The sequence below is a fragment of the Myotis nattereri genome (genome assembly GCF_964212035.1).
Source record: "Myotis nattereri genome assembly, chromosome: X".
Classification (NCBI taxonomy): domain Eukaryota; kingdom Metazoa; phylum Chordata; class Mammalia; order Chiroptera; family Vespertilionidae; genus Myotis; species Myotis nattereri.
This window is the reverse complement of record NC_138078.1, coordinates 138,140,771-138,167,905: the sequence shown is the minus strand read 5'-3', so window position 1 is coordinate 138,167,905 and position 27,135 is coordinate 138,140,771. Positions and strand designations below refer to the sequence as shown.

The following is a 27,135-nucleotide window of genomic DNA, read 5'->3' as shown; positions in this document are numbered from 1 at the left end:
GTGGAAGACATAGAAACTAAAGCCAATGCTATTGTGACCTGAGAGTGGTGCGATTTGGTGGCAAGCCAAACTCAAGAGGGGGCTCCATAGGACATCAGAGGGTGTGGCTGCCCATTCCCACTGCAACACAGTGTTTAACATCTTCTCTCAGGTGCTTTGGGTAGCACTGAGGTTGAGGAATGAGAAGAACATTCCCACCTGTGCTGAAGCACAGCCCTATTCTAGGGACAACTGGACCCAGGGCTAAGACAATAGGACTCTCTTTTGGGCTCATCTGAGCAGGACCTGCCAATCAGTAGGCACATCTGGAAGAGACAAAGCAGGAAGCTTGTGAGGGGTGCATTGAAGAGGGGGGCTACCTACTGAGACTAGGCAAACCACCATTTTCTGAGAGACACAGTCCCCCAGGGGCCTATCTGACCCAGGCAGTCTTGGTGGTTGCCCAGGCTAGGACTAACCAGGGCCTTGCCCTTGAGCAACCAAGAGGCCATGAACCACCTGCACCCCTTCTGTAGGGATGGGAATGGATATAGGATCGTGACTTCTCAACACATCCAGTGAACTAGCAACAAGAAACAATCTTCTTGGCAGCATATGAACACCTTTTCTATTAACCTGAACACTATTTCTCTATAGTATTAGAAAAGAGAGAAGATGGGGGCCCTACTGATGTCCACTCCCCTATACTTGGCCAAGGCCCACACTCCAGAGCAGCCATAAGTCACCTTTGTGACATCACATGACTTAAGCAGCTGGTTGCCCCACGACCAAGACTCTAGAATTTTGAGGACAGTATATATAGGGCATCACTGCTGTGACCAAAGGCATTTCTGACCCCACTTTTGAAGTGATAGGATCCTGGGTACCAAGTGCTTTTTGATGTAGAACATCAACATGGCTAATCAGAATACTCCTGAGATGCAAGAAGCCAAGCTGGCTCCATCAGAAGATGGACAACCACCAATAATGGTCCAATATGATACATCACCAGATCCTCATGTGGGTCCAAGGGAGGCTTTGGAGAGGCAGGGGGACCAAGAAGAGAGCCCAGGTCCGAGCCCAGGTCCAATCCCCCAAGACAACCCGCAACCACAGGACCCAAACCAAGGCACCACCAACGTGGAAGGAAACAACATTCTTCTTGGGCTGTCCTTCCCAAGAAAGCTTTGGAGGATAGTGAAGGACGAGGCCTTCTTGTCTGTGTGCTGGAATGATGATAGAGACACCATGGTCATTGATGAAAATCTTTTCCAGAGGGAGATTCTTTGCCGAAGGGGCGAGGAGCAAATCTTTGAATCGAAAAGCCTGAAGGGTTTCATCTGCTTGCTGAACCGCCATGGCTTTTGCAAAATATGCCCAAGCAATTCTTCAGTTTGCTCTGCAGGGAACAGGATGATGGTAAAGTAGAAAGCCCTCCCATTTCCCATGTTCCCTGTTACTCAAACATCTTCCTAGTGGACCCAGGAGAATGATATACTGAAAGGGCTTCATTTTAGGGTCTAACCCTTTTTCACATGATACAGTATTTATCAAAAGATGAGAAACTAGATTTTCATTTGAAACTATAGCCCCCTTAGAGATAACCTGCAGGGATGAGTAAAGACTCTGAGCGGCCAGTTAATGTCAAATAGGTATATTTTCTCCACAAGTGACTACATTAATTAATTCTGTTTCAGATCTACAGAAATTGTAATTTCCAGAGAGGCAAGCCTTGGCTCCTCGAGAACATTACAACACAAGGTAACCAGGTGATGCGCGTTTGTCCAGGGACCAGTGCCACGCCCCCAAAGAGAAAGAAGATAATGGCCCCCACAAGACACTCCCCAAGAACACACCACGAAAACGGTGGCAAAGAAGCCAAACAAAAGGCTCAGGAGACAGGCAAGAATGATTGGGGAACCAATGCTAACCAGACATTCGAGTTCTTAGTTCCTCAGCCCATGGGCAGTGCCAGGGAGGTCCAGTGTCCAAGTGCAGCAAGTGGTTCATGTGGGGAGGGCACATCTGGTAATGTCATGCTTGTGCCCAGGGCTACTGCAGGAACCAGCGGCACAGGGGATCTACCCCCCACCCCCCCAAATGAACCACTACAAGGTTCAGTGATGTCTTTGTACAACATCTGCTATTCCACACTGATCTCTGGCCTTTCAGTCATGACTTCATCAGAGGACCCTGACCAGGCTGAGGAGGAGCAGGAGGGCTCCTCAGATAACAAGTGTTCAGTCTGTGAACAGTTCAAGGACAATGCAGGCCCATAATGTCACAGGCTTTGTAACCATGAATCTATTTCCGCTTTAATAAAGGCAAAAACTTCATGGTACAGAATAAACTATCCAATGAGAATTGTGAGTCCGTGTTCTTCTGTTTCCATGCCACACACCTCATCAGAATGAGCCTGAGGAGACTAGAAATCCTGGCTCCAGACAGGCTTTTGTCCCAGTTGTCCTCGTTCATTTTCACACCCTCAGCAAGGAACTGGCTAGGACAGGGGTGGGCAAACTTTTTGACTCGAGGGCCACAATGGGTTCTTAAACTGGACCGGAGGGCCGGAACAAAAGCATGGATGGAGTGTTTGTGTGAACTAATATAAATTCAAAGTAAACATCATTACATAAAAGGGTACGGTCTTTTTTTTTTTTAGTTTTATTCATTTCAAAGGGGCCGGATCCAGCCCGTGGGCCCTAGTTTGCCCACAGCTGGGCTAGGGGGTCCTGAGGCAAGCCCAGGAAGATCTGCTCCCCTGATCCTTGCCTACTGGTCAGGAGACAGAACTGCCTGGCTTCTGACCTTGGGAGAATCACCTTATATTAGTCATGCAACTTGAAACAGGAGGGTCTTTACTCACGAATCTCCCTATGATGCCAGGAAGTTTCTGATCAGCATCAGTGTCTCTAGTCCAAGTTCCAGGGGCCTTGCAGAGAGGCCCACCTAGAACCCGAGCCACCCCATCTGCTAAGCAGTGTACGACAGAGCCAGTCTGGCTCAGAAGACTGGCCATTCCAGTCAATGCCTGGGAGAAAGCACATCATCCTCAGCTAACAACTATTTTTTTTTCTATTTTTTCTCTTTTTTTTAATATTTTATTGATTTTTTACAGAGAGGAAGGGAGAGAGATAGAGAGCCAGAAACATCGATGAGAGAGAAATGTCGATCAGCTGCCTCCTGCACATCCCCCACTGGGGATGTGCCCGCAACCCAGGCACATGCCCTTGACCGGAATCGAACCCGGGACCCTTCAGTCTGCAAGCCGACGCTCTATCCACTGAGCCAAACCGGCTTCGGCCTCAGCTAACAACTATTAGTAGCCCTGCTAGAAGGGACCCAAATAAAGATTGCTCACACAGAATACAAACGAACAAACAAAAACAAAACACATAAAACCTCTACCCATCACTTTTCAATCAGAGCTGTATTTCAGATCCGTTCTTGGGTCACGAGGTAGCTATGTGACATGTGTAACACAAGCTCTCGTGAGCCCAGGGACACTTTTACAGCAGACCAGTCACTTGCCAGGACAGACAGCCTCTTTCTTTCAAAGTCTGGTGTCCCTTTCACCGTGAGTGAGGCCAGGCCTGGCTGGTCGCCCTCTGGCAATCATTCAGTGCCTGCTCCCAGACCGCCCACAAGGACCCCTGGGTGCTGCTGAAGTGTTCTCTGAGTTTGACCACAACAAAAAGATGGGAGTCCCAAACAATAACCAGTTCTCCTAAAATATTTTCTCTGTAAAACCCAGGACTGAGCAGGACCAAAAATAGTGATAGCACCAAGATATTTCCTGGCAGCTTTCCCTTTTCCCTAAAGGTCAGAGTCCTTGACACAGTCAATGAGCCCAGAGAGGCATCTCACGAGGACAGTCACCTACATCCGGGCACAGCAGTCTGTTTACGTGAACAGCAGATGGTGGGTAGTGCTCTCAATGGTGGTGCCAATTCAGTTCTACATCCGCAGCATGATGGCCTGTTGATGGTCATGATTCATCTAGATTCTGGGTGACCTTCCTGTGGACTCCTCCTGCCCCTAGGGCAGTGGTCAGCAAACTGCAGCTTGTGAGCCACATGTGGCTCTTTGGCCCCTTGAGTGTGGCTCTTCCACGAAATACCGACTTCTGCTCATGGGCCACAAAATTTCAATTGCACTGTACATGCGCGCTCCCACGTGGTATTTTGTGGAAGAGCCACACTCAAGGAGCCAAAGAGCCACAATGTGGCTCGCGAGCTGCAGTTTGCCGACCACTGCCCTAGGGGATCAGGTGCGGTGGGATTCCTACCTGGAAGATATCCTTTCCCCCTTTCCTGGGTATGGGCTCCAGTACCCACCTGGGGTTTGAAAGTGCCCTTGGGTACTTCTGCTTCAGGTTGGTCAGTACAGCCTGCTTTTCCAGTTCCACAACCTCCACAGGAGCCACGTTTACTGGGCCTGCAAAGATTCCCCCATGTCAAGGAGCCCTGGGAACCATGAGAGACGCACTGAGACGTTTTATCCTTCCATAAACCAAAGGCTTCCTGTGAGAGAAAACAGTTATTCAGAGTTACACCAGAGGCTAAGTTGATTTCACCAAAGGGACACAGAGTGAGCTGGGTCCCTCTGACTGAGCACTTCCGATGTGTCAAACTCTGCTCAGGGAATTCTGGGTGAGGCCCAGGAGAGAGGGAAATGAAGGTGACAGAGCCTGGTCCACTAACCGGCAGGTCCCAGCCTGACTGCTGTGAGCAGCACCTACAGGTCAGAAGGGCCCCGGCTACTGTGGGGAACCCACAGGCAATAAGATCCCAAGCTCTTGACCAGGTGCAAGGAGCTGCTGTGGGACCTCAACCACTGAGGGTTGAGCGAAAAGGCCCAGGATGCTATGGGCTGTGGGGGTGGGGGAGGTGTGTGAAGTCAGGCAGACAGCCTGAGTCTGGAGGCCACCTGACCCTCTCTGTGTGCTGTGCAGCCTCCCCTGGTCTTCTGTCACACACACACACACACACACACACACACACACACACACACACACACCTACACACATCTACACTAATAAAAGAGAAACATGCAAATGGTGTCATTCTGCTACACCCACAAGCCACGCCCACCAGCCAATCAGGAGAAAGTATGCAAATTAAGCCAACCAAGATGGCAGCAGCCATAGAGCTGGAGTGAGCAGGAGGCTTGGGTTGCCCCCAGCAATGGAGGAAGCCAAACTTCCCACCCACCCTGGCTGGCCCTGGGCTCTGCTCAAGGCTACAAAGTTTCAATTATAGAAGATAAATAAATCCCAGATACCTGCTTCCCTCTGCTCAAGGAGGTGGTGAAAAAAAACGAAGAGAGGCTGGGAGTTTGGGTCACTGGGGGCCGTGGCCAGTTGGCAAACAGCCATCAGCCCCTCACCCAGGCTGGCCAGACACCCCAGTGGGGACCTCCACCCTGAAGGTGGTGTGGCCATCCTGCAAAAAGCCATCAGTCCCTCACCCAGGCTGGCCAGACACCACAGCGGGGACCCCCACCCTGAAGGGGGTGTGGCCAGCCTGAAAATGGCCCTCAGCCCCTCACCCAGGCTGGCCACACCCCCATGGGGTGAGGGTTCCCACTGGGGGTTTGGCCAGCCTGCAAACAGCCATCAGCCCCTTATCCAGGCTGGCCAGGCACCCCAGTGGGGACCTCCACCCTGAAGGTGGTGTGGCCATCCTGCAAAAAGCCATCAGTCCCTCACCCAGGCTGGCCAGACACCACAGCGGGGACCCCCACCCTGAAGGGGGTGTGGCCAGCCTGAAAATGGCCCTCAGCCCCTCACCCAGGCTGGCCACACCCCCATGGGGTGAGGGTTCCCACTGGGGGTTTGGCCAGCCTGCAAACAGCCATCAGCCCCTTATCCAGGCTGGCCAGGCACCCCAGCGGGGACCCCCACCCTGAAGGGGGTGTGACCAGCTTGAGAACAGCTCTCAGCCCCTCACCCAGGATGGCCACACTCCCCCAGCTGGGACCCTCACCCCATGGGGGCATGGCTGGCCTGCAAACCACCACAGGCCCCTCGCCCAGGCCGCCCCACACCCCAAGGGAACCCCCATCCCGATCTGGGACACCCTTCAGGGCAAACCAGCCAGCCCCCACCCATGAACCAGGCCTCTCTCTATACCAGGGGTGGGCAACCTTTTTGTGAGTGCGTGCCAAAACCAGCAGAATCTCTGACTCAAAATTCTTCTGCCTGCCAACCCTAAGTTTTTGAGAACATGTTATGCCTACTTGATATCTCTTAAGGTGTATGTATGTGAAGAACCTTGAAGAAATAATAAAATTCATTCGAGTGACAAAAACACAGTATATGATGATGAAAAATACATTTATTTTTTAATGTATATGTACACTGATAGTCCGACAGAAAACTTTATGACTCCATTTAATATTATCAGTGGGACTTTTGCTGCTGCATCACTGATGACAGAGATTTTACATCAGGTTTATATTTTGTGACCTTCAGAGATATGCACGAGCTACTACTTTCATCTGTCAGGCTACTCCTATTATGAGACTTAACAAAATTCATCACTGAGAACAAAGATTCACAAGCGTATGTGGATGAAAACATGGAGAGTAATGCTGTTGCAAAGTTTTTTAAACAGAAAAAATTTTCTGAAATGGCATTCCAAGTCCTCAGTAGTTTGTTTTTGTCACTTCTCTCTGGTACTTCTGTTTCTAATTATTTTTCAATGTTTTCCAAGTCAACTCTAAGGTCAATAAATTTCTGCTTCCAAATTGAGCTACTCTGAAATTCAATCAACTGCATTTCAAAGTCAGCCATGTCTATCCATGAAAACATTTGTAAGTTTAGTTCCTCCAGTTTCATGCTGTCTGGAAACCTCATGAATTTTGCTGTCTCTTCCAGTTCTCTGAATTTCGCAAATCTTGAGAAGAACTGCTCAATAGTTGACTCGATGATGTTTAAAAACAGCTTTTGAAGGCTTTGACAGTCTGTTCTGTTATCTTTTGGGAGGTCTTTGATGTGCCTCTTGAGGTTTGGGAAATATCTAAATCTCTCACCATCCACATCCCTCTTAAAGACTTCAGTTTCTTTTTAAAAGCCTTTATGCAACCAAACATAACATCAACTGTCTTGCCAGTTCCTTGTAATTTAACATTTAAGTCATTCAAATGTTCACAAAAATTGTAAATGGAAGATTATAAGAGAGGGTTTCGCGTGCGAGCAAAAGTTACTGGCGTGACATGTTTGGCACTCGTGCCAGGGGTTGCCCACCCCTGATCTATACTAATAAAGGGATAATATGCTAATTAGACTGGGAGACCTTCCAGGAGACCTTCTGGACGTTCTTCTGGATAAAGCCATGGTGGCGAGGCTGAGGTAGAGGCAGTTAGATGCCAAGAGGGGAGGGCAGTTGTGGGTGATCAGGCTGGTGGGGGGTGGGGCCATTGGGGGTAAGCAGACCAGCAGGGGGGGGGCAGTTGGGGGCAAGCAGGCTGTCAGTGGGAGTCAGTTGGAGGTGATCAGAACAGCAGGGGGGGCAGTTTGGAGTGAGCAGGCCAGCGGGGGGAGGGGGCAGTTGGGGGTGAGCAGGCCGGCAGGCAGAATGGTTAGGGGCAGTCAGGCAGGTGAGCGGTTAGGAGCCAGCAGTCTGGGATTGCGAGAGGGATGTCTGACTGCTGGTTTAGGCCCAATCCCTGTAAACCAGCAGTAGGACATCCTTCGAGGGGCCCCAGATTGGAAAGGGTACAGGCTGGGCTGAGGAACACCCCCTCCCCCGTGCATGAATTTTGTGCACCAGGCCACTAGTAAACACTCATACGTACATACAGGTGACACCACATGCAGACTTGGACCTGTCCCTGTCTCTCAGATCACCAATGGGACCTGAGGCCCAGTGTGGACAGAAGGGTTCACCCAGGTCGTAGGAACTTGGCCTATGGAACCCCAGCCTGGGCCCCTTGCTGCCCCTTTGAAGGTGTGCTGCTTATAGAAACTACAGCCCCACCACCATAGGTTTAAAAGAAAACAAGCCCCAATCTCCTGAGGAAGGTCCTGGGGGTACTCTTGGAGGGGTGTGAGCATCTCTCGGGGTGACAGGCCTTTCCAGCAATCACTCCTTGCCCATACTTCTCCCTTCCCAGAGCAGGGCCTGAATCTGCATGGGGTTCCACCCCAGCCTCTCCAGCAGCAGCTCCTGCCAGAGGGCTCTTCCCAGTCCCTGTGAGCAATGTGGATGGCGATGGTGCAGTTCCTGTGGCGGCTCCGTAGGGTCGCCAACGAGTCACCAGAGTCATGGCCCCATTTAAGACCAAGCCTGCATAAGGCTGCCAGGAGAGGCAGGAGAACTCCATCTCCCCAGAGGTCCGTGGGCCTCACGTGGCCTGTGGAAACCCAGAAGTGTGACTGTCAATAAGCATCATGCATCAGACCTCCGTGTTCATAGTCTGTGGGCTGACCTCTCCCCACAATGTCCCCTGGGGCCCTGAACTCTCCAAAAATTCATCTGCAATAAAAAAGACCCCAAATAGCCACAGCTATCCTGAGAAAGAAGAACAAAGTTGGAGGGATCACAATACCAGACATCAAACTATATTACCAATTCACGGTTCTCAAAACTGCCTGGTACTGGCACAAGAACAGAAATATATACCATTGGAACAGAATAGAGGACCCAGAAATTTACCCAAGCCATTATACTCAATTAATATTTGACAAAGGAATCAAGAGCATACAATGGAGTTAAAACAGCCTCTTTAGTAAATGGTGCTGGGAAATTTGGTCGAATACATGCAAAATAATGAAACTAGATCACCAACTTACACCATACACACACAAAAAAAAACTCAAAATGGCTAAAGGACTTGAATGTAAGATGGGAAACCATAAAAATCCTACAAGACTCCACAAGCAGCAAAATTGCAGACATATGTCGTAGCAATATCTTTACAGACACAGATCCTAGGGAAAGAGAGACTAAGGAGAAAATAAACAAATAGGATTACATCAAAATAAAAAGCTCCTGCACAGCAAAAGAAACCATCAACAAAACAACAAGAAAGCCCACTGCATGGGAGAACATATTTTCCAATGTTATCTCTGATAAGGGTTTAATCTCCAACATTTACAGTGAACTCATACAACTCAACAAAAGGAAAATAAACAATCCAATCAAAAAAATATGCAAAGGATCTGAATAGACTCTTTTTAAAAGAGGACACTCAGAAAGCCAAGAGACACATGAAAACATGCTCAACGTCACTAATCATCCAAGAGATGCAAATCAAAACAACAATGAGGTACCACCTCACACCTGTCAGATTGCTATCATCAACAAATCAACAAATGACTAGTGCTGGAGAGGATGTGGAGAAAAAGGAACGCTTCTTCACTGCTGGTGGGAATGCAGACTGGTGCAGCCACGTGGAAAACAGTATGGCTTTTCCTCAAAAATTTAAAAATGAAACTGCCATTTGACCCAGTAATACCACTTCTAGGAATATATCCCAAGAAAACAGAAACACCATTCAGAAAGGATATATGCACCCCTATGTTCATAGCAGCCCAATTTACAATAGCCAACATTTGGAAACAGCCTAACTGCCCATCAACAGATGAGTGTATTAGAAAACTATGGTACATCTACACAATGGAATAGTATGCTGCGGTTAAAAAAAAAAAAAAGGAATTCTTACCATTTGCAGCAGCATGGATGGAACTGGAGAACATCATGCTAAGTGAAATAAGCCAGGAAGTGAAAGAAAAGCACCACATGATCTCTCTCATTTATGGATAAAAAAGAACATTATAACCTGATGAACAAAAGGTAGATACAGAGGCAGAGAAGCATTGAACAGATTGTCAAATTACAGTGGGAAGGCTGAGGAGTGTTGGGGTGGGGGAGGTAAGAGATCAACCAAAGGACTTGTATGCATGCATATAAGCATAACCAATGGACACAAGACACTGTAGGGGGGGGGGTGAGGGCATGTGCCGGGGGGTAGGGGAGGCCAGGGGAAGGTCAATGGGGGGGGGGGAAGGAGACATATGTACTACTATCTATAATATTTTAAACAATAAAATAAAAATTTTTTAAAACAGAACCTATTTGAAGAAATAATGACCAAAAACTTCCCTAACCCAGTGAAGGATAAAGACACACATGTGCAGGAAGTGAAGAGTCCCCACCAAGATGAACCCAAAGAGGCCCATATCAAGACACATTATAATTAAAATCACAAAGTTAACACACAAAGATTCTCATCTTAAAAGCAGCAACAGCAAGAGTTACCTACAAGGGAGCTCCCATATGACTGTCAGCTGACCTCTCAACAGAAACATTTTAGGACAAAGGGATTGGCATGAAATATTCAAAGTAATGAAAAGCAAAGATCTACAACCAAGATTACTTTACCCAGCAGGGCTATCATTTAAAATTGAAGGATAAATAAAGAGCTTCCCAGACAAGAAAAAGTGAAAGGAGATTATTACCACCAAACCAGCATTACAATAAAAGATAAAGGGTCTGGAAGAAGAGGAAGAAGAAGAAGGAGGAGGAGGAGGAGGAGGAGGAGGAGGAGAAGACCACAGTGACAACAACAAAAATGAAGAGTTAAAAGAAAAAATGCCAATAAATGCAAACCTATTAATAAGCACTATAAATGTAAATGGCTTAAATGCTCCAATGAAAAGACATAGGGTAGCTGAAAGATAAATACCACATGATCTCACTCATTTGTGGAATACAATGAACAACGTAAACTGATGAACAAAAACAGATCCAGAGACAGAGAAGCATCGATCAACCCGTCAAACCTCAGAGGAAAGGTGGGGGGCGGGTAAGGGGGAAAGGTCAACCAAAGGACTTATATGCAAGCATATAGGCCTAACCAGTGGACACAGACAATAGTGGGGTGAGGGGATGAGTGCGGGGGGGGGGTATAGGGGTAACGTGGGGATAAGGACACATATGCAATAACTTAATCAATAAAAAAATTAAAAAATAAAGCAAGACCCATATATATGCTGTCTACAAGAGATTTACCTCAGAATGAAAGATACACACAGATGAAAGGGATGAAAAAAGACAGTTCATGCAAATGGCAATGAAAAAAAGCTGGGGTAGCAATACTTACATCTGACAAAATAGACTTTAAAACAAAGTCTATAGTAAGGTACAAATAAGGACATTGCATAATGATAAAGGAAGCAATCCAACAAAAGGATTTAACCCTAATAAACATATATACACTCAAAATAAGAGCACCTAAATATGTAAACAAATCTTGATGGACATATAGGGAGAGATTGACAGTAATACAGTCACTGGCATCAATGGATAGATCTTCCAGACAGAAAATCAACAAGGAAATAGTGGCCTTAAATGATGCACTAGATCAGATGGATTGAATTGATTCTTCACAGCATTTCAACCCAAAACAGCAGAATATACATTTCTTTCAAGTGCACATGGCACATTTTCTAGGATAGACCACATGTTAGAACACAAAAGAAGTCTCAATAAATTTAAGAAGATTGAAATCATGTCAAGCATCTTCTCTGACCTAAATGATATAAAACTAGAAATCAGCCACAGGGGAAAAAAAACTGAAAACACAAAGTAATGGAAACTAAATAGCATGTCAAACAATGAATGAGTTAACAATGAAATCAATGAAGAAATCAAAAGTTACCTTGACACAAATGAAAATGAAAACATAACAAACTGAAATGTATGGGCCACAGCAAGAACAGTCCAGAGAGGAAAGTTCATAGCATTACAGGCCTATCAGGAAATAACACCACCACCACCACCAACAAAAACCCTCAAATAAATTATTTAACTTTACATTTAAAGGAATCGGAAAAAAAAGAAAAACATCAAAGCCCAAAGTAAATAGAAGGATGGAAATAATAAGTATCAGAGCAGAAATAAACTACATAGAGTATAAAAAATAACAATACAAAAGATCAATGAAAACAAGAGCTGGTTCTTTGAAAAGATAAACAAAATTTATGAACTTTTAACCAGACCCAGCAAGAAAAATAGAGAGAGGACCCAAATAAATAAAATCAGAAATGAAAGAGAAGTAACAACTGACACTAAAGAAATACAAAGGATTGTAAGAAACTATTATAAAGAACTCCCACCATAGACCAGGCCACACTTTTCTGTCTCCTCCTCTGGTTACCTTCACATGCCCAACATCCTTGTAAGTGTGTGTGTGCCTGGGACAGGCCTCTGCTGCCTCTGCTCACAGAAACGACTGTAGTGGTCCACATGTACAGGTCTGTCTTCCCTGCTTCCTGCTTGGCCCTTAGGGAAGGCTTAGGCTGTCACCACCTCATCCAGACGGCAGGCTGTGTGGTGCTCAGCTGGTTGCCCATGACAAACCCTCCCAGTGGGACCTACCCAGGATTCCCTTGAAGGGAATGAGATTGTAGGGTCCCCAAATCCTTCCCATTTGATGATGTGAGGGAAGGGGGAGCTTTCTCCTCCTGGAGACGGGGCTCTGCTGGGCTGTAAGAACATGACCTCCTTACATGACATGGTTTTCTGTGTAGCTGGCTGCGTCATCATGTGGCCCCTGAACAGGTAGGGCAGGAGAAAGCCACTGCTATGATTAGCAGAACCAAACCCTGAGTAAGGTGCCACATGTGTTTCCCAACAGTTGGAACCTCCTTGGTCCTGGTGGTTTCCAATCCCTACCGAGTAGAAGACTGTTATTTTGATGTAATCCCATTTGTTTATTTTCTCCTTAGTCTCTCTTTCCCTAGGATCTGTGTCTGTAAATATTGCTACGACATTATGTCTGCAATTTTGCTGCTTGTGGAGTCTTGTAGGATTTTTATGGTTTCCCATCTTACATTCAAGTCCTTTAGCCATTTTGAGGGTTTTTTTTTTTTGTGTGTGTGTGTGTGTGTATGGTGTAAGTTGGTGATCTAGTTTCATTATTTTGCATGTATTCGACCAAATTTCCCAGCACCATTTACTAAAGAGACTGTTTTGACTCCATTGTATGCTCTTGATTCCTTTGTCAAATATTGATTGAGTATAATGGCTTGGGTAAATTTCTGGGTCCTCTATTCTGTTCCAATGGTATATATTTCTGTTCTTGTGCCAGTACCAGGCAGTTTTGAGAACCGTGAATTGGTAATATAGTTTGATGTCTGGTATTGTGATCCCTCCAACTTTGTTCTTCTTTCTCAGGATAGCTGTGGCTATTTGGGGTCTTTTTTATTGCAGATGAATTTTTGGAGAGTTTGTTCTAGATCTTTGAAATATGCCATTGGTATTTTAATAAGTACTGCATTGAATCTATAGATGGCTTTGGGTAGTATGGACATTTTAATGATGTTGATTCTACCAATCCATGGACATGGTATGTTCTTCCATTTGTTTATGTCTTCCTCTATCTCTTTTTTCAATGTCCTGTAATTTTCTGAGTACAGGTCTTTTATGTCCTTGGTTAAGTTTATTCCTAGGTCTCTTAATTTTTTGGTGCAATGGTAAATGGGATTGCTTTTTTTCATTTCTCTTTCTGTGAGTTCATTTTGGTGTATAAAAAGGCCATAGATTCCTGGGTGTTAATTTTGTATCCTGCTACATTGCCAAATTCATTTTATTAGGTCTAGTAATTTTTTGATGGAGTCTTTATGGTTTTCTACGATAATATCATGTTGTCTGCAAATGAGGACACTTTTACTTCTTTTCCAATTTGGATGCCTTTTATTTCTTCTTCTTGTCTGATTGCTATGGCTAGTACTTCTAGTACTATGTCGAACAGGAGTGGTGAAAGTGGGCATCCCTGTCTTGTTCCTGTTCTTAGGGAAAATGGATTTAGTTTTTGCCCATTGAGTATGATGTTGGCTGTAGGTTTTTCATATAGGGCTTTTATTATGTTGAGTTATGATCTTTGAATTCCTACTTTGCTGAGAGTTTTTATCAAGAAAGGGTGTTGGATTTTTCTGCATCTATTGATATGATTATGTGATTTTTGTCTCTCAGTTTCTTTATGTGATATATCACATTTATTGATTTGCAGATATTGAATCATCCTTGTATCCCTGGAATAAATCCCACTTGGTCATGGCATATGATCTTTCTTATGTACTGCTGAGTCCGATTTGCTAGGATTTTGTTGAGGATTTTAGCATCTATGTTCATCAAGGATATTGGCCTGTACTTTTTTTGTGGTGTCTTTATCTGGTTTTGGGATTAGGGTGATGCTGGCTTCATAGAAAGAGCTTGGAAGTGTGCCTTCCTCTTGAATTTTTTGGAATAGCTTGAGGAGGATAGGTTTTCGTTCTTCTTTTAATGTTTTGTAGAACTCCCCTGTAAAGCTGTCTAGACTAGGGCTTTTGTTTGCTGGAAGATTTTTGATTGGTTTCAATTTCTTCAGTAGTTATCGACCTAGTCAGGTTTTTCGACTCTTCTTGGTTGAGTTTTGGGAGCTTGTATTTTTCTAAGAATAGGTCAATTTCATCTAGGTTGTCCATTTTGTTGAAATAGAGTTTTTCATAGTATTTTTTCATAATCATTTGTATTTCTGTGAGATCGCTTGTTATTTCACCTCTTTCATTTCTGATTTTGTTTATTTGGGTCCTCTCTTTTTGCTTCTTGGTGAGCCTGGTTAGAGGTTCATCAATCTTGTTTTATCCTTTCAAAGAACCAGCTCTTGGTTTCATTGAGCTTTTGTATTTTTTTTTTGTCTCTATGTCATTTATCTCTGCTCTGATCTTTATTATTTCCTTCCTTCTGCTTGTGCTGGGCTTTTCTTGTTGCTCTCTTTCTAACTCTTTGAGTTGTAAGGTTAGATAATTTATTACCATTATTTCTTGTTTTTTTTGAGGCAGGCCTGTAGAGCTATGAATTTCCCTCTCAAGACTGCTTTCACTGTGTCCCATAGATTTCGGATTGTTGTCTTTTCATTGTCATTTGTTGCCATGATGCTTTTTCTTCTTCTTTTATCTTTTTGGTAACCCAGTCATTGTTGAATAGCATGCTATTTAGCCTCCAGGTATTTGACAGTTTATTGTTTTTATTGTAGTTGATTTCTAGTTTTATGCCATTGTGGTCTGAGAAGATGCTTGATATTATTTCTATCTTCTTGAATTTAAAGATACTTTGCCTGTGACCCAATATATGGTGTATTTTTGAAAATGACCCATGTGCACTTGAGAAGAATGTATATTCTGTGGCTTTGGGGTGAAATGTTCTGAAGATGTCATTTAATTCCATCTAATCTAGTGAGTCATTTAGGATTGCTATTTCTTTGCTGATTTTTTGTGTAGAGAATTTGTCCAGTGGTGATAATGGGTATTAAAGTCCCCTACTATGACTGTATTGTTATCAATCTCTCCCTTGATATTCTCCAGAAGTTTTTTTTTTTATGTATTTGGGTGCTCCTGTATTGGGTGCATATATGTTTACCAGAGTTATATTTTCTTGTTGGATTGCTCCCTTTAGTATTATGAAGTGGCCTTCCTTATCTCTTATTATGTCCTTCACTTTGAGATCTAATTTGTCAGATATAAGTATTGCTACCCCAGCTTTTTATTCATTTCCATTTGCCTGAAAAATCTTTTTCCATCCCTTCACCATCATTCTGTGTGCATCTTTTTTTCTGAGGTGGGTTTCCAGTAGACAGGAGACATATGGGTCATGTTTTCTTATCCACTCAGCTACGCTATGTCTTTTGATTGGGGCATTTAATCCATTAACATTTAAAGTTATTATTGATAGGTACTTGTTTGTCGCCATTTTTTATTCTTTACACCTGTGTTCCTTCTTTGTTTCCTATTCTTTCTTTTTACAGCAGACCCTTTAGCATTTTTTGCATTGCTGGTTTGGTGGTAATAAACTCCCCTAGTCCTTTTTTTCTGTGAACCTCCTGATTTCACCCTCAATTTTGATTGATAGCCTTGTTGGGTACAGTATTCTTGGATTCAGACCCTACCTTTGCATGACTTTGTATATTTCATTCCATTCCCTTCTTATCTGATGTGTTTCTGTTGAGAAATCAGTTGCTAGTCTGATGGGGGATCCTTTGTAGGCAACTTTCTGTCTTTCTTTGGCCGCTTTTAAGATTATTACTTTGTCACTGGTGTTTGCCAATTTAATTATAATGTGCCTTGGCGTCAGTCTTTTGGGGTTCATTTTGTTTGGGACTCTGTGCGCTTCTTGGATTTGTGTGAGTTTTTTTCCCCCTATATCAGGGAAGTTTTCTGTCATTATTTCATCAAAGATGTTTTCTATTCCTTGCTCAGTTTCCTCTCCTTCTGGCACCCCTATTATGCAGATGTTGTTTTGTTTCATGTTGTCCCAAAGTTCCCTTAGGCTCTCCTCCTGTTTTTTTAAATTTTTTTTCTAGATTCTGCTCTGCTTGGGTATTTTTTCCTACCTTGCCTTCTAGCTCACTGATGCAGTCCTCTGCTTTTTCTAGTTTACTGTTGATGCTTTCTATTGAGTTCTTTATAACAACGATGTCATTTTTCATTTCTTCTTGGTTCTTCTTCATTTCCTCTTGGTTCTTACACATGTTGTTGAATTTGTCTTCCATTCTTTTCAGCCACCTTATGACCATTTCTCTGAATTCTTTCTCTGACTTATTGCTTGCCTCCTTTTTGTTTACTTCCTTTTTTGGGGATGCCTCATTTTCTTTCATTTGTGGGCTGTTTCTTTGTCTCCCCATGATCTCTCTTCTCCGGGTGTCTGGTTATGTAGCTCTCTCTCTGTCCAGCACTGTGCGTGATTCTTCAAATACCTCTTTCACACATCCTTTTTCCCCTGGCACTAAGCAGCCGGTACACTGGTAAAATCCAAGGCTGCCTTTTTGCACCCAGTCCAGCTATGGGCTGATTTTTAGAGTTCCCTTCTGCCAGCAGCCCTGCGGATCCCCTTCCACACTCGCAGATCACGCTGGCCCCAACGGCCACGGACTTTGTGGGGCACAGACTTCCCTGCACACACTTCTCTCTTCAACCTGGATTGAAGACCTCACCTTTCCCTATGCAAAATCTGACCTTTCCTTGAGGAGGACCAGGGCTCATCCAAGTCCTTGTATTCGTGCTGCTTGAGATCCGGTGTTCCTGGGGTCATAGCTGGTCCCTGGGTGCCATGGTTGCAGGGTCCCAGGATGTATATGCTTCTGATAATAGCCACTCTCTGTACTATTTCTTTGGTTGAGGTCCCACTGACTTAACCCCATTGCTGATATGATTGAAAGGCCTCAAGAAAGCATCCCCAACCAAGCCACCAATAAAGTAAAAATCAGGCTCCCCATGAATTGCAAAATAGATGTCTATTTCCATGGGAACATCCTGTATCTTCAAATAGGTTCTTGATCCCTTTCTCTCTCTCCTCCTTCTGGTATCCCTATGATGTGATGTTGTTATGCTTCATGTTTTCCCAAAGTTTCCATAAACTGTCCTCATTCTATAAATTCTTCTTTTCTTTTTGTTGCTCTGATTGAATGTTTCATTCTACCTTGTCTTCCAAATTGCTGATTTGATTTTCTATTCATCCAACCTACTTTTTATTTCTTCCTGTGTATCTTAAAGTTAGACATGGTATTCTTCAGTTCTGACTGGTTATTTTTCATGGGTTCTATGTCCTCTTTCATACTGTTGTAATTCTCATTAAGTTCCTTGAACATCCTTATAACCATTACTTTGAATTCTATGTCTGATACATTGCTTGCCTCCATTTCAGTTAGCTCTTTCTCTGGAGACTCCTTCTATTCTTTCATTAGGGCCTGCTGCTTTGTCTCCCCATTTTGACTGTGTCTTTGTGTTTATTTGTACGTATTAGATAGATCTGCTATGACTCCCAGTCTTTGTGGGATGGCCTTATGTCGTATGTGTCCTGTGGGACCCAGTGGTGAGAGGTCTCCTGGATCTCCTGAGCTGGATACCCTAGGAATGTCCCTTGTGTGGGTTATGTGTCCCTTCCTGTTGTAATTGAGTCTTAATTTCTATTGTCTTGTTTGTGCATGGGATTGACCTTCAGGCTGGCTGACTGTGAGGCTCAATCTCAATCATAACATGCATGCTGCTGTTCAGGTGCAGTCTTAATGTGGCTTCTTCTGCTAATCCTTGGTTTTAAGTCTTCTCTTCAGCTATTCTTCAATTGGTTATTCAGGGTAATCATTCCACAATTTAGTTGTATTTCCAGTTTTATCCTAGGAGGAAGTATGTGCAAGAACCACCTACTCCACCACCATCTTGGAAATTCAATACCACTTTTTTCTGTAGCATTTCCTACCATCTCCCAACCTGCCATTTATCACCCCAATATTCTCCACACCTATGTATCTACCTATCCATTCATTCATCTGACAAATATCTTTTGGGTAACTTCTATGTGCCAGGCACTGAGCTGAGCACTGGAGACCCCCCACATCTCTACCCTCATGGTGCAGTTGTAATCATTCAGCATCCTGGACTAAGGTAGTGACACACACACGTACACACACACACACACACACACACACCAAGTGCCTCAGGACAAATCCATTCTCATCTTCCCAGGGTCCTGTTCAACAGATAATGGAGACCTAGTTCCCCTGGCCCCCACATTTTCTGCTGGGGAGGGTCTGTGATGCGTTCTGCTGTTCCTGGGAGAAGGCAAATGACGCCAGCCTCCTGATCCTTCCCTTTTGCTAGGCTTTTCCAAGGGTTCTTCTGGTGCCTTCAGCCTTTTGGTCCTGAAATTATACATGTGCTGGACAGTCCAGAGCCCAAGGGACCTTCTTGGGTATACTTTGGGTAAGCCCTTTGGGGCTCAACTTAGGTAGTTGGAGAATGCCTCCCTCCATTGTCATTCTGAAATCCTTTGGACTGAGGTACTCTGGCCAAAGGGAAGAGAATATTTGCTTACAAAATCCCCATATATATGTGTCCTGCAGCCTGGAGTAACTTTCTGTGTGCTCTGTGGTTTGCTGCTGTTTCAGTCCATTCCAGTTGCTATAACAAAGTACTATAGACCCAGGGTGGGTATCAACAACAGAAACTTATTTCTCATAGTTCTGGAGGCTGGAAGTCTGAGATCAAGATGCTAGCAAGGTCTTGCTCTGGTGAAAATACTCTTCCAGGTTGTAGACAACCACTTCTACATTGTATCCTAATATAGTAGAGAGCAGAGAGTGGAGGCAAGATGTCTTGCCACTCTTATAAGAGCACTAATTCCATTTGTGAGCTCCACCCTCATGACCTCATTTAATCCTAATTATCCCCAAGGTCCTATTTCCTAATACCATTGCATTGGAGGGTAGGGCTTCAACATATGAATTTAGAGGCGGGGGGGGGGGCACAAGTATTCATAAATAGCCACCTCCCCCAGTCATGGACATGGGCATATGGAGTTAGAGCAGTGGTTCTCAACCTTCTGGCCCTTTAAATACAGTTCCTCATGTTGTGACCCAACCATAAAATTATTTTCGTTGCTACTTCATAACTGTAATGTTGCTACTGTTATGAATCATAATGTAAATATCTGTTATGCAGGATGGTCTTAGGTGACCCCTGTGAAAGGGTCGTTCAACCGCCAAAGGGGTAGTGACCCACAGGTTGAGAACTGCTGAGTTAGAGCAAATTCTCCTCCAGTGAGACAGTCACACTTTCTTTCCTTCCCACAGATCCCTCAGCCTGGGTGAGGTATAAAAGATCTTGAACTTTCACAGAGGCAGGGAGCATACACAGGGCTTGTCAGGGAGAGCATGATGCACTCTGGAGGAACTAGTACCATCTCTGTAGTGGGTGGTGGTGGTGAGAAACCTCAGGAGTTCTGGGGGAGCCATAACCCTCTTTGTCTGCACCCTAAGGTCAATGTGCAAGGAGGCATCTCCTATTCCATGGGGAAAGGGGTGAGCACTTGTTAATATTGAATATTAGCCTGGTAAAATGCCAGGCCTCTCCCACTGGTATTGTACAGCCTGCCTATGACCTGTCTTCCCAGAGGGTCAATTTTACTTCAAGATTGGAGGGAAATAGTTACTTTAATGGTAACAGATTATTTTACTTCAAGAATAGATGAAAATAGTTACTTTAAGTGGTAACAGATTATTTTATCATATTTAAACAAATGTGGATGTAGTATGCCTTTGAATGCATACTTATAGATTCTTTAGCTGTAACATAAGGTATCAAAAGAGCAATTTGAGACAGCCCCAGACCATCCTTGGGGTTGTGCCTCATTCTCTTTAGCTGTTAAAGAGACCCAATGGAAAAACTTAAGAAGCAAGCGCATGCTGGCGGAAAAAGAGGTGGCCTTTGGCATGAGATGGACTTGTAGTTCCATCCCACTTCCCTCCATAGCTTGACCTCCCTGTTGATGAGATCACTGGGACTTTGAGCAGGTGATTATACCCCTTGGGAATGGTTATGCCTGCCTTGGAAACTAGGAAGGGAAGCAGGTCCTGCTCAGACCCCTGTCTGGGCCATGGACTTGATTGGAAGTACCTGATGCTCTGGGAAGCATTGTTTTGAAAGCCTTGTCCTTGCTTTATCTTCTGTTGTCTGGTGGGGCCATGGATGTTACTAAGCTTATGTTATGTTATGTCAGGTACTGAGCTGAGCAATTTACCACCACAATTTCCACTATTTTCTTATCAGCTATAGGAGAATACCAGGGCCCTCTGGGGCTTTGAGAGGAGAGTAGGCAGGGGTCTAAGGGCTTAAGAATGTTCTATATTGGACACCGAGTGCCAATTCATTGCTTCCAACCTTGGAGAAGCACCTTCCTTCTTCCCTCCATGTGGGTAAGCCTTCACTGGTTTGGCCGCTCCATGACCTCAACAGGTAGGCTGACTCAGCCTGATATCCCATTCTGATCATTTGTCCATGCTGACTCCAGAGTATCCATATGGGGAGAATGTCTGGTTCATGGCCCCAGGCAGGAGTCTGAGCAGAACCTGCTTTTCTTATTTAGTCACTTATCCTCACACCAGTTTCTAAGGCAGGCGTCATCATCTTCAAGTGTTAGCATTACCTGCTCAAGGTCCCAATGTCCTTAATAGAGGTCAAGCTATGGAGGGAGGTTTTATTAGTTTTCTAAGGCTGCTGTAAGCAAGTACCACAAACTATAAACAATAGAAATGTATTGTCTCTCAGTTCTGGAGACTAGAAGTCTGACATCAAGATATAGTCAGGGTTTGTTCCAGGTCTCTCCCTCAGCCTCTGGTGTTTTGCTGGCAGTCTTTGGTGCTCATTGGTTTATAGAAAGATCCTCCTGATCTCTGCTTTCATGTTCACAAGGCTGTCTTCTTCCTGAGTGTGTGTCTGTGTCCAAATTCCCCCTGATGATAAGGAAATCAGTTATGTTGGATTAGGGACCCACCTTATTACACTATAACCTCATCCTAACTTATCTAATTAAATCTGAAACAGTCCCATTTCCAAATAGGATCACATTCTAGAGTATTGAGCTTAGCACTTCAACATATTAATTTGCTGGAGGGACAGAATTCAACACATAATAGAACCAAAATGGAAATTCTTAGATACAGAGGCAGAGCTGCCTCAAACAGACTGTCAAACTGCAGCGTGAAGGCCGGGGAGGGTGGGAGGGCAGGAGGGGGGTGGGTAAGAGATCAACCAAAGGACTTGTATGCATGCATATAAGCATAACCAATGGACATAAGACACTGGGGGCTAGGGGAGGCCAGGGGATTGTCAAGGGCTGGGGGAAAAAAAAGGAGACATATGTAATACTTTTTGTAATACTTTAAGCAAAAAACAAACAAACAAAAAAAAACCCCCAAAAAACAAAAACAAAATGGAAATTCAGTTTATCTGATGGCAAAAACCACCTTTTATCCCAACATGCTGGTGCTTTCCAAATTTTCCCTAACAACAGAAGAGATTGAGATGCAGCACCTCACTTGTGTCCACTAGAAGAAATGGGAAGGGGAGGGATTTTGAGTAATCACCAATGGTACAGCACTCCCAAGATGTCTTTGCTCAGGGCCACCTACTCCTGTTTCACATGCCTTGGTCTCCAGTTTCCCGTATGTTTCTCACCCCCACCAACTTCAAGGTAGATTTAAGCTCGCCAACTTGTTCTTGAGTCCTAATTTTGATAACTCAGCTTTTCTTCCAAAAGGATGGCCCAAGAACCCTCATAAAGAAAAGATTCTTCTTGGTCTATTACCCAGAGCTACAGAATGTTCCTAGAGATACTCAGGTTAAATTTCCATGGGTGCCCTTATTGCATTTCATTGTCACACCCATTTCTGGCATTCTCTAGACTTGGAGAGATGCCATTCTGGCCCAGGTTTTTGGGTTTGTTGGAAGCCTCCGGATCCTGAAAAGCAATTGCTTGGAGGACCATGTGGAGCCCTTCCCTGGAAACGTGGCTTCTTGTATGTCTTGGTCTCTTTCATTCAGAGCCTGAGGTTTCTATCACTGGTATTTCTGCATGCTAGCTGCACATTTATTTTAGACTCATCCCAGGAAAGCCTGCTCTGATTTAATTCCATTAAACCACACTTTCACACTGTTCTAACCTATTTATATTTAACAGTTTGAAAACCGAAGTATCTTAATTAGAATAATCAATTATGTATCAAGAAACAGCCTCACCAGGAAAGCAGAATCCAGCCAAGTATCCAGATGCTGAGAAAACAGTCTCCTCTTACCAGCCACATTACTCTAGATCTCAGGAGAGCTGTGCCTGGTGGGCTCTCTAATCCCGAGGTCCTTCCACTGTGAATAATGAAATCTGTTTTGATTTGGTCCTTCTCAAAGGATTTACGAAGGGAGGTTGTTCCTCCTGCATAGCAGCTTCAGGGTTTAGGTTTGTCAGCATTTTTAGTGATAATGTTAGTGTTAGGAGCATTTAAGGACAACCAAATGTGCATAATAATAAGTTGATAATAGCTAAGACACATTGAGAACTGACCAAATTTCAGGCCAAGCCAGCTGCTTCCCCTGCTATGGGGCATCTCACTTGATCCTTGCAGTCACCTTCTAAGGAAAGTTTTATTATTATACCCATTTCCCTGATGTATAGACTAGGGCTCAGAGGAGGTAAATATCTTTCAGATAATGTAGTAAGAAAGTGTGAGTGGCCAGATTTAAACACAGGCGGTCTGGCTCCAGAACCCCAGATCAGAACCACTTGGCTGAACTGAGTGTTGGCACTAGGAATAACTTGAGGATTTGATCCAATCCCTTCATCTCTAGGTGTGGAAACTGATACCCAGGGAGAGAATGGAACCTGCCCAAGTTCAAAGAACAAATTGAATACACAGGCTAGTGTGATTTTACAAATTACCATGGTTGGGTGATGAGGTGAGCCCCTCAGTTATTTGAAAGAGATGGCCACTTGCTTTCAGAGTCATCTCTACTCTAAACATTCCCAAGATTTAAATAATTTCTCAAATGTCCTAGTTTCTTTGGAAGGTATAAAAACTTCAAAAAATTAATCCCGTGCCTACTCAGGAATTAAAGCCTTGCCAAATCTTTATGCCTGTACATTTGTTCACCCCTCCAAATATTTATTGTGCTCCTAATGTATGCCAGTCACTGTTCTATGTGCCAGGGAAACATCAGTGAATAAGACAGATACAAGCCTGCACAGACAACAATAAGTTGGGGGTGGGGGGGAAGAAAAGTCCTAAATGGAGAACAAACAGAGTGAGGCAGTAGAGGATAAGTAGATTGGATGGTCAGAAATCTCCTCAACAAGATGCCCTTTAAACTGAGATATGAATGCTGAGAAGAATCCAGCACTGAGAGGATATGCCTAGTAGAAGGGCATTCCAGGAAGAGGGACCAATAGGTGCAAAGGTCCCATGTGGAGGGAAGATTGGTATATTTAGGAATAAAAGGACCATGTGGCTGGAGCGTGATAGATGTTGACAGGTTGGTAGATAAACTGAGAGAACTGAGCAGGGGGGTTAGGACTGTGGGGATATGCAAGCCAGGGCAATTGTCACTCTGATGATTGTGGAAAAGGACCAGTGGATGAGGCAGAAATAGAAACAGAGAGGCCAGTCTGGATGCTGTAGGGAGTTAAATGGTACCCCCCCCACCACCACCACCACACTTAAATATGACTTCCTGGAACCAGTGAATGATATCTTATTTGAAAAAAGGATCTTTGCAGATGTAACTAAGTCAAGATCTCAAAATGAAGACAATCCTAGATTTCCTGTGTGGGCCCAAATACAAAGACAAGTGTTTTTAAAAAGGAAAGAGAAGAGGAAAAAGTCATGTGAAGACAGAGGGAAGCAGAGATTGAAGTGATGCTGCCACAAGTCAAAGAATACTTAAAGCCACCGGACACTGGAAGAAGCAAATGATGACTTTGCCCTAGAGTTTTCAGAGTGTGGTCCTGAAGAAACCTTGATTTTAGACTTCTAGCTTCCAAACTGTGAGAGAATGAATTTCTGTTGTTTTAAACCATCCACTTTGTGGTAATTTTTAAATGGCAGCCCTAGGAAACTCATATAGATACTATTGTGATAATAGAGATGATGGTGGTTTGGACCAGGGTCATAGTCATGGAGCTGGAGAGGTGTGGACAGGCTTTGGATATGTTTTGAAGGTAGAACTGATAGGACTTGCTAATTGGACTGGATGTGGGGAGGAAGGAAATGGGAGGAGATTCATTGCTACAAATCTTGAATGGGCATTCCACACCAACTGGTTATCCTAGGAGACTCTCTAGATTTTCTGCTTGAATAATTGGAGGAATAGCAGTGCCATGCATCTTGATGAGGCAGACTGATGGGGAAGGCTTAGGAGTAGAAGGTTGGTAGTGTGTTTAGCCAGGTTAGATTTGAGTTGCCTGTTAGACATCCAGGCAAGGTTGAGGTGGCAGCCACATATTTGAGTATGGAATTCAGGAGAGGCCCTTGATGGGGATGCATACATTTAGGGAGTTATCAGTGTAGAAATTATATATTTTCTCAGAATTTTTTATTGTGGTAAAATATCCTATATAATAAAAAGCTAATATGCAAATTGTTCCTTTGACCAGGAGTTCGACTGGGAGTTCCACCACGGGGTGGGGCTGGCCTGCCAACTGCCCTCAGCCCCTCCCCCAGCCGGCTCCTCCCCCTGGCTGACCCTGCCCCTGATTGCCCCCCCCCACGGGCGGTGGGGCCAACCAGCCAACCTCCTGCTTCCCCTTCCCCCAGCCAGTCTGGCCTGATTGGGGCAGGCCGGCCGGACCCCACCCATGCATGAATTCGTGCACCAGGACTCTAGTATAACATAATTTACCATCTTAATCATTTTTGAGTGTACAGTACAGTGGTATTAAATACATTTATAATGTTGAGCAACCATCACCAACATCCACCTCTATAGCTCTTTTCATTTGTAAAACTGAAACTCTGTCCCTACTAAACAACAACTCCCCATTCTTCCCTTCCCGCTGTCCCTGGAAACCACTATTCTACTTTCTGTCACTATGAATTTGACTACTCTAAGTACCTAATGTAAGTGAATCATGCAGTTGTTGTCTTTTTGTGTCTGGTTTATTTAACTTAGCACAATGTCCTTAAGTTTCATCCATGTTGTAACATGTGTCAGAATCTCCTTTCTTTTTAAGGTTGGAAAACATTACATTGTAGGGATATACCACATTTTGCTTGTCCATTCATGCGTCTATGGACCCTTGGGTTGCTTCTCTGTTTTAACTAAGGTGAATAATGCTGCTTTGTACATGTGTATAAAAGTATCTCTTTGCAAACTTGCTTTCCATTCTTTTGGGCATGTACCCAGAAATGGAATTGCTGGATCATATGGTAACTTTATTTATAATTTTTTTTGAGAAACTTCCATACTGTTTTTCATAGTGGCTGGACCATTTTACATTCCTATCAACAATGCACAAGGGTTCCAATTTCTTCCCGTCATTGACAACAGTCATCATTTTCTGTGTTTTTTAAAATCTTTACTGTTGAAAGTATTACATATGTCCCCCCGCCGTTTTACCCATTGACTCCTTCTAGTCTGCCCCTGTCCCCTGCCCCAGGCCTTCACCACACTATTGTTTGTGTTCATGGGTTATGCATACAAATTCTTCGGTTGATCTCTTCCCACCCACCAACCCCTGCCTTCCCTCTGAAATTCCACAGTCTGTTCCATGCCTCTACGGTATGTCTCTGGATCTATTTTGTTCATCAATTTATTTAGTTCATTAGATTCCACTTATGAGTGAGATCATGTAATACTTGTCTTTCTCTGACTTACTTTACTTAGCATAGTACTCTCCAGGTTCTTCCACTCTGTCTCAAAGGTAAGAGATTTTTCTTTTTTTATTGCTGCATAGTAAATATTCCATGATGTAAATGTACCACAGCTTTTTATCCACTCATCTACTGAAAAGGTAGCACACTGTATGGGAGAACATATTTTTTTCCAGTGATACAGCTGATAAAAGGTTAATATCCAAACTATATAAGGAACTCATACAACTTAACAAAAGGAAGACAAACAATCCAATTAAAAATGGGCAAAGGACCTAAATAGGCACTTCTCCATAGTGGATATACAGAAGGCTAAGAGTTATATGAAAATATGCTCAAAATTACTAATCATCCAAGAGCTTCAAATTAAAATGACAGTGAGGTATAACCCCACACCTGTCAGAACGGCCACCATCAACAAATCAACAAATGACAAGTGCTGGCGAGGATGTGGAGAAAAGGGAACCCTAGTGCACTGCTGGTGGGAATGCATACTGGTGCAGCCATTATGGAAAACAGTATGGAATTTCCTCAAAAAGTTAAAAATTGAACTGCCATTTGACCCAGTAATCCTACTTCTAAGAATATATCCTAAGAAACTTGAAACACCAATCAGAAAGAATATGTGCACTCCTATGTCCATAGCAGTGCAATTTACAATAGCTATTTTTGTGTTTTTAAATTGCAGACATCCTATTGGGTGTGAGGGGGATATCTCCTTAGAGGTTCGATTTATATATCCCTAATGATCCATGATTTTGGAGCACCTTTTCATGTGCCTATTGGCCATTTGAATATCTTCCTTGAAGAAATGTCTATTCAAGTCCTTTGTCCATTTTTGAGTAGGTTTGTTTGGTATTTTTTGTTGCTGAGTTGTGGGAGATTAGAGATGATATATTTTGATTGTCACAAGGCTCAATGTAATTATCTAGGGGGTGAGTGTAGATTTAAAAAAAAGAGAGAAATTCAAGGACTGAGTCC

The 27,135-nt window shown here is 43.8% G+C and overlaps 1 protein-coding gene and 1 pseudogene across 2 annotated transcripts; one reads left to right on the top strand and one right to left on the bottom strand.

The window, feature by feature from the left end:
- Nucleotides 1-894: 894 nt before the first annotated feature.
- On the top strand, nt 895-2,258 carry HSFX4 (heat shock transcription factor family, X-linked member 4; the record flags this gene model as incomplete). Its single annotated transcript, XM_081081720.1, has 2 exons — nt 895-1,398; nt 1,677-2,258. 2 exons carry the CDS (start codon nt 895-897, stop codon nt 2,256-2,258), a joined length of 1,086 nt encoding a protein of 361 aa, XP_080937846.1.
- Nucleotides 2,259-4,237: 1,979 nt separating this feature from the next.
- On the bottom strand, nt 4,238-8,307 carry LOC308511210 (protein EOLA1-like; annotated as a pseudogene). Its single transcript has 2 exons — nt 8,052-8,307; nt 4,238-4,445 (listed from the first exon to the last, which is right to left on the bottom strand). The product of its transcript is annotated as a protein EOLA1-like (transcript).
- Between the last annotated feature and the right edge of the window lie 18,828 nt (nt 8,308-27,135).